General features: G+C 40.3%; 1 protein-coding gene across 1 annotated transcript in view; it reads left to right on the forward strand.

Annotated features, from left to right (window-relative positions):
- The window catches only part of ttc39a (tetratricopeptide repeat domain 39A), a 26,241-nt gene that overhangs the window by 4,897 nt on the left and 13,083 nt on the right, over positions 1-8,261 (forward strand). The window contains exon 5 of the mRNA XM_035652682.1: positions 3,355-3,459. Within this exon, the coding sequence (XP_035508575.1) occupies positions 3,355-3,459 (105 nt within the window). The remainder of the gene's footprint in view (positions 1-3,354; positions 3,460-8,261) is intronic.

An 8,261-nucleotide genomic window follows, 5' to 3' on the forward strand; every position in this document is an offset into this window, starting at 1 on the left:
TCTCCCTCCCTTCCTCTCTCCTTCAGTCTTTACCCTCTCTCTCTCTCTCTCTCTCTCTCTCTCTCACCCGCCTGCCCTTCTGCTGCTGCTTCTGCTCTTGTTGCTGCTGCTGCTGCTGCTGCTGAGATACAGACCATTACACTGCACTGCTGGAAAGGCCCTAGGCTCACATTGACTTCTGCAATTTTCTTTATCTCTGTCCTCTTTCTCCGTCTCTCTTTCACACACAAACACACTTTGCCAGATGAAAATGTCAGAAGAGGAAGAGACTCAGTCAAACGGGTAAGATACTACAAACTGCGTGTTTGGATGGTGTGTGTTTGTCATTCAGTCGGCCTCTATAGGATGCTCTGTAAGTGTGTGTGTGTGTGTTCTAATTGTGAGATTCAGGCATGTGGACAAACTGGCTCGGTTTATTTTAGGAACAGCTCAGCTCTTTTGTGTATGCAGTCTCTGAACATCTTAAACCAGCTGGAACAAATGTGGCGAAATTCAGTCGATAAGCAAATGCTTCGTCACTCCTGGTGTGTGTTTCTGTGTGTGTGTGTGTGTGTGTGTGTGTGTGTGTGTGTGTGAGAAGCACATGCAATGTATGACAATGAGTTGTGACTGTGTGTTAAATGCTGAACACTGTGAGTGTGTATGTTTCTGTGCCTCACTGATAATGATCATTGTGCAAGTTGCTCTCCAGAGAAATCAACCCAGAATTTCAGCTGACTTGAAGTTCAGTTAAATTATTGGGACAATGCATGGTATGCACATCCTGAAGCTAACAGACTCTCCTCATTGTGCTGGTTGTCATGCCTTTTCATTCTTGCATACAATCGTCAGTTATTCCCTCCTTATAAAGGGTAGTGTCACTTAATGAGAGCTGGTTCCTTTTCTTTTCAGTGCCCTCAGGCTTCAGATTGTCTTAAAGATATAAACCTGACAAAACCCTGTTTTCCAGTCAGTCAGGACCAGTTGAGTTGGTTAGCAGCTATAAGGAAATGATGAAGCCACTGATTGTTCACCCTCATTAATGCTGCCATCAGTGTGTTAGTTGGCTGATTTAATTATTTGCTCCTGCGTAGTCTAAGCAATCAGGACAGTGGGAAGGTTGATGAGAGCTGTTATGCTGCATGCACATGTACCTGCTCGTCTGTTACATGTAAACAATCTCTCCAAAATGCCAGTAACAATTATTGACATTTATTATTATTAATTAGTTTATGATTGCGCTTTGAATCTAACAGGTGATTAGACTCTGGCAAGGTTATAAGGTTTTTAAGAAGACTGAATAATGTGATACGTGTGGGCTAGTAAATGCTCAGTCAGCACTCGAGTAGTGACATAACTGATAAAACTGGTGCTGATAGCTGTGCTTAAAAGCATCTGTAAGTTTGTTGTTCTGCACCTCTATTCATACAGAGAGAAAGCTGTTACGACACAGCAGAGAAAGCTCCGGTTGGATTGGTTGGATTTAGTCAGTGGCCACTATAAGAAGACATGTGACTCTGCAGCATTTTTTTTTAAATCAGTGACATAAACAGTATACCTTATGCTTCCTTGTTTTAATATCCTCCTGGCATTATTAATGTTTATTGATCCCTTTATGTCTTATTGTCTTAATGTTAGTAGGCATTCAATTAGTTTGTTGTTACAATTGTTACTGTATCACTTGTATTAGTGCTCTGTTATGTAATATACATGTATAATTGATTTACTACACAATACAAGTTGTCCCACATACACTTATTAAATTGTTGTTGTTTTTTGTCTGTTCTGCCTTGATCTGAACACATAAAACTCTAACTGTAGCGCCTGAATGTTTTTGGAAATCTTGATTGTGCGGCAACCTAAAGACATACGTATGCTGAACTTGTTTCTCTGACAGCAGTCGTCATTGTGAGTCTCCTGCTGTTATCAGGAAGCTCAGCTTGCTGCTGGTCATATGGTGAACACAGCAGTCACCCGCAAGTCATTAGTCGGAGCTGCATCAGTGTGCATGCTCCTTTAGTGTGCATGTGCGTGTGCGTGTGTGTGTGTGTGTGTTCCTCTGTGTTTCTAATGGGCAGGAATGTAAAGTGAATGCCGTCTATTAGTCACTGCTGTTATACACATTAGTTGTAGTTTGCTAAGTTTCTGCTCTCCTATTCTTCTGCATGGTGTCTGCTGCTGATATCTGAACTCTCGGCTAAAGAGGTAAATCTGACTGCAGCTGGTAAATGTAAATAGAGAACTGTTATACTCATGTGATCAATACAGTGGCCTAGAAGGTCAAAGCATGACACCAAACTGCCTTTCAGGATGAAACAAAATTAAAATTCCTTCCATAAAGTTATTTTTTTACAGAAAACACATCAATAACATAACAAACAAATGAGCAATTCAAAAAATGGCACTTTTTCAAGCATCTCATGATGCAAATGAACATAAATAGAAAATAACTGAATCTAGAAAGTACAAAACAAACAAGTCATCATCGAAATGAAAGAAATTAATCAGCTTTATTCATTCAGATCATTATTCTGAACGTTAATGTGTTTTTTGCATGCTGTGTCCTGTTTTGAAACTCACATTTAAAAAGATCCATTATTAGTACAGTAAGTGAAATCAAAGAGGACGGACCCTTGAGATGAAGGGGAGTGTAAGATTCACGATTTTCACCCACTATGTACTCGTCATGCGAGGGTCACGTGCACCGTGTAATGAAGTCTGAATACACAGCAACATTATCATTATCATTAAGAGTAATGCCTCGCTGTCGCAAAAATCGCTTACAACAGTGAGTTGTATTTACAGGAGGAAACATTAATAATCAAATTCAAAACTGCTCCCTGAGCTTGTATTTTTCATGAAAGCGGAAGGTTTTACAAGTACTATGATTTAAGCTAATGTGCAATGTAATGCAGACAGCAATAACACTAACATCGAAGTACACTCTCGTGCCAGTTTGCTTGTCAGGCTGTTTCTCTTCATCTGGTGAGGTGGTGGTGGAGTAAACTGGCTGAATACAGCAGGAATACACAAGTAAACTGAGATAATATCAAGATCCCAGACTCTGTTGTAGGTCAGTGTTTGGAGACTGCTTTTGTTGCTGTAGAAAAAAACAGGGTCACTGCAGTATTAAAAGAGACAGAAATACTGTGGGGTGGCAGAGCCGAGTGGTGATGTGGATCTTTTTGTGATCTTCAAATATGAATCAACTTTCACTTAAAAATGAAGTGCACTTAAAGTTACCACTTCAATGACACAAACACATTTATATAAGAGATTTGAAATTCTCAGAGCCCCACTTTGGCTTATTTATTAGATGAGAATGCATTTTCATTACTTCTTTTCTCATCTAGAGTCTATGTTTTGGGTGTGCAGGTGTTCGCGGTCAGACCTGTCACTGGCTCTGGAGGACTGCATGGCTGCCCTGGATCTGTTCCTCAGGAACCACTTTGAGGAGGCGCAGGCCCGGCTCAGGTGCAGGTAGGAGAACGACCTCAACCATGTGCTAATACAGCTTCTGCTCTCAGCTCAAGCTCTGACCCACCTGGCTTTGTGCATTCATGGACAAGTAGTGAATTAGATACAAACAGCTGATGTTTCACCTTCGAGCAACGGTATTTTTAGGTATTCTTACACTCACAGGTGTTAGATGGTGGAGATTTCCACAAGGAAGCTGCATTCACATGCAATAGGCCTTTTCACAGAAGACCATTTGTACACCTTTTACACAGATGTAAATAATACAATTAACAATGGCTGAATTCCATTTAGCTGCTTCAGTTTCAGGGTCCGAGTATTATGCCTGCTGACAGACATCGGTAATATTGTTAGTAACACTTGTGCTTTTCCTACTATGACAAGTGCTGTGAAAAAGGCCTGTTAATGTAGTGGTTTTGTTTGGTGCTAATTCGTAGCATGCTAAACTAAGAATGTGAACATGGTAAACATTATACCTGCTAAACATCAGCATGTTAGCGTTGACATTGTGAGCTTTTTAGCATGCTGATGTTAGCATTTGGTTCAATGCACTGTGCCTCACAAAGCTGCTAGCATGGTTAGCCATCCTCATGTTTTTGCTTTACTGGTCTTTGAACTTCAAAATTGATGAATGATTCAGCGAAACTCTCCTTTACTGAATTATTATTGTTGATTTATGACAAATTTCCTCAGCTAATACTTTCAATTATTGGCTATTTAACATTTGCTGATGGGAGTCTGCCTTCCTAAAAGATTGATTGATTTTCTCAATTTTCTCTAGAAATGAGGAGAACTGCAAATTTTGAGCGTTATAATGACTTTAAAGCTGCAGTAGGTACTTAAAAAAAAAACTCTGGAATAATTACACCAAAATATGATAGTATCCCAGATGTTAAGGTGTATTTAATATGATAAGATATACAGATCTGTATACATTTCCATAAACTTGGATACCATTGGCTCTTTCCAGATACAGGTCTGTTTTGTCCAGTGTTACTTTTTGCCATATTTGCTGAAACGTTCACTCTGTTCTGACAGTTGTACATGAGACAGATAATCAGTTTAAAAAATCAGGTTCCTCTGGTTCCTCCTAATGGCATTTGCAAGAATCCACTGCGCCTGAACGAAAACAACCAATTAGAGCCGAGAAAGATGGTTGATTATTGAGACTCATTCCAAGGTCAACTATCTTTCTTGACTCGGAGCACTAGGAGAAACCAGAGGAACGTTTTTTGTTTTTTTTTTCACAGATTGTCCGTCTCATGTACTGCTATCAGGATAGAGTGAAAGTAAATACAAAAAACAATCTAGTTACCTAATGCAGCTTTAAGACAAAATCCTTAATCCTTGGCACAGTACCAGATGAGAAACAGAGATACTAGTGTCTACATCGGAAAGGGTTAAAGAAACTCTGCTGCTGATGCTGGTTAAATTATTTTAAGGCCGTAAGGTTTTACATGACTGACGTCCTGCTTTGAGTCACAAACTCTCTCTTTCAGCTTTCAGTTTTGTATTCTAACACGGTGTCATCAAGTTACTGCATTATTTAATGCTCATTCTCTCCTCTATTATCAGAACCTTTACCACATATTATCCTCCACCCTCTATTTCCTCTCTAAGGCTGTAGGGCCACTCCTTAGCCCCAGTTTCTTCTTTTCAGTGCCGGTTTACACTAAGACCAAACAACAGCTTCCAGTCGGCCTGTACCTTCTTCATCAAATTTTGTACTACAGCTAGACTGACAGCCATCGTCACTTTGGTATGTTTGTCTGAGCTGTTAGGAGCTATTTTGGTTAGTTTAGAGTGATGTAATTTGTTTGATTTCTTAGCTCAGACCCAATTATGGAGACTTTCATTGCAACATTACATACATACTCTGTTGCCAAGTGACTGCCCTGTTGTCATAATCATAATATGCTTTAGTATTTAAATCTAACCCAATCCACCCCGGCAACACCTCTAGCTGCTGCCACCTGAGGCTTGGCAGTCTGTTAGCTCAGTGGGTGTCCTCATTTCTGTCTTCAGCTCTGTGTGTGCTGTCTCTGTCTCTTCTGATTGCTGAAGTGCACCTGAGCAAACAGTAGTTGCAAATATATGCGTGTTTGTAGCTGTTTTGAGCCCAGATGGGGGGATTTGACAGATTCAGTAGGACAGGATGTGTGCAGATTGTCAGGTCTGTCCTACAATAATCAGGGGCTCCATGGTGATCTGGCCAGCTATTGTGGTCTTCACTCACTCAATGTCCTTCTTAGGTATGTGGAATGTTTTGTGTGTGAATTAAATTAATTACGTAAAAGTTGCTGAGCAATCGCTGTTCCTTCCCTCCAGCCTCTCCCTACTTTTAACAAAAGAATTCAGTAGACAGTAACGATTCAGTCAGATTAAAGTGTTGTTTGACATTTGAATGCAGCACATAAATTGAATTGAGATAGGGATTTATTTTGTTTGGTTTGTACAAAACCCAATAACTCCCACAATCTCAGTTTGCTGCTCCCATAAAGGATTTTGTGAGGAAGCTAATGGCCTGAGGCATCAGACTTATGTAATATTATATAAAGTGTCATGACATCTGCTTCATTGTGAGAGAGACACTCTGAAAGACTTTGGAAACAAGCGCCCCTGAGGATGTGAAACAGCAGCAGTGTTTGTCTGTCCTCTGCTTTAGTCCACGTGTGCTTTCCAACTCTCTCCCTCTTTGCTCTGTGTCTGCTTTCCTCTTCACCAAGTCGTGTTCTGGTGCAGTCAGGTGGGACAAGGGTATACTAGAGTCTCTGCAGCACACACACGCTCAAACTAAAATACTAGAGAGACTGTTTCAGAGAGAGCTTTCAGTTATTCTTGATTTAATCATATGTTCATTACTTTTACCTCTACATTTCCCACTTGTAGTAGGCAGCGTGAGTCAATCCTAGCATGCATTTCGAGGATGACAGGTTGAGGCATTACTGTGTTAATGCACTCATTCTTATACCTATGGGCCGCTTAAAGTCTCAAAGCCACAGGGCTGCCATGATTGTGAGTGTGACTGTTTCTCATGGGATGATATGGGACTGGAACAGTGTGTATTAGATATTTTAGAATATTGAGGGATGTTGAATCTCTTCGATCGCATTAGTCTCAAAGGGTTAGTTCGAATTACTCTTTCGAAAGGGAGAGGGACACCTGTAGCTCAGCTGACCGACTGTGTCGGCCATTTGTGCTGAGGTCGCTAGTTACATACACGCAGAAGTGTCTTTGAGCAAGACACTGATTCACTGAATACATGAATGTAATGTAATGATATTTGATGGAGGAGCTGGGGCCTTATGAACTGTATCATTGAACAAACATAACAGTTGATATGGATGAGGTCTGTGAAGAGAATCAATCAATCTTTGTGGGATGAATAAGTGCTGATTGATGGTTTAAAATGTTTGTTTCAACTAGCTCTATTTGCTGTGGTTACGTTGAGACTTACAGGATGCCTCCTTGCTTTAATATTCCTGAGGTTGTGTAGTCCGAGCTACTGTCCATGTGTCAGTATCACGACTAATGAGCGACTCATACACTTTTATATAAGCATATAAGCGCAACTATCTCTTTAAATTGCTCTGTTAGAGTTCAGATATGGTTCAGATATTTAAAGCCCAGGTGATATGTTTCTCGTAGTCAAGGAGCCACTGCAAACTCATCTAGTGTTGTAGAAACATGTCTTTAAGTAACCAGTCTTGTCTTCTTTTTTTTTCTTGATCAGCCTTCAAATCCCAGAGTTATCCAACAGCAGGCTTAGTTTTATTTGCCAGCTCTCTGTTCAAACACGCCACCAGACTCAGCACAGCCAAAACAGTGCAATCTTATTCTACCATCTTGCTGTCCTGCCCCATTCCTCACAGCTGTGGCAGGGAGGGAGTGGGTGCAGGAGGTGCACTGAAGTAGCCGTATGACGTACATTTACAATACAGCAACTGAGTATAAGTTTGATGACATGTCAGTTTTTTCAGAAAAGGTGTCACTATTTTTCAAAGCTTTGTATCTAATTTTAGAATTTAGCTGCTAATTTCACACTCAAAACAATGAGGCATTTAGACAGAAAAAAACTGTTGTAGTTGATGTAGCGATGCTCTTGCCGTTACTGTACTTCCTGGTTGTTACTAACACGTGCAGCACTGAGTACAAGGCGTGTACAAAACAACTCTTTCATTGCATCATGGAACACTTTGGTGAAAATATGTGGGAGACCCGGCTTTAGTGTTGTTGTCAGGAGGGTGGAGATGATGCTGATTGAAAAATATCTGAGTGCTGCTGTGAAATATTTCAAATTCTCAGACCCTTTCAGCACCGCTACATGCAGCTCAATTTACCTCACAGCTCCATCCTAAAATGTTTCTCAGCTGGAGTTTGGGCTGTTGTCTTACATAAGCCTGATGCAATGGAAATGTAAGCCAGGCAAATCTCTCTCTCTGCCGCTGCCATTCTAACTCTCTGCTACTGCTTCCTGGTTGGTCTTGTTTACCGATTGGTCACTGAATTCAAATCAGTGATATTAATCCCTTTTAAGAGAAGACTTGTAGCTCAGCAAACGTTCTCTGATTTATTGCTGCAATGTTATGTCCCTGCAGAGGTTGGAGGTAGTAGTAGTATAAATACTTAGTTACAGTACTTAAGTAGTTTTTTCAGGTATCTGTTCTTTACTCAAGTATACATTTTTTTGACCCTTACTTTTTTACATACATATCTGTGCTTTCTACTCCGTACATTTTCTACATTAGTTTTAATGGCATTGTTAGTTGCAATAATTTCAAGCTGCCAATTTTTGTTTGCTTCAA

This window comes from Morone saxatilis, unplaced genomic scaffold (genome assembly GCF_004916995.1).
Source record: "Morone saxatilis isolate NCDOM2014 unplaced genomic scaffold, NCSU_SB_2.0 Contig12, whole genome shotgun sequence".
NCBI lineage: Eukaryota > Metazoa > Chordata > Actinopteri > Moronidae > Morone > Morone saxatilis.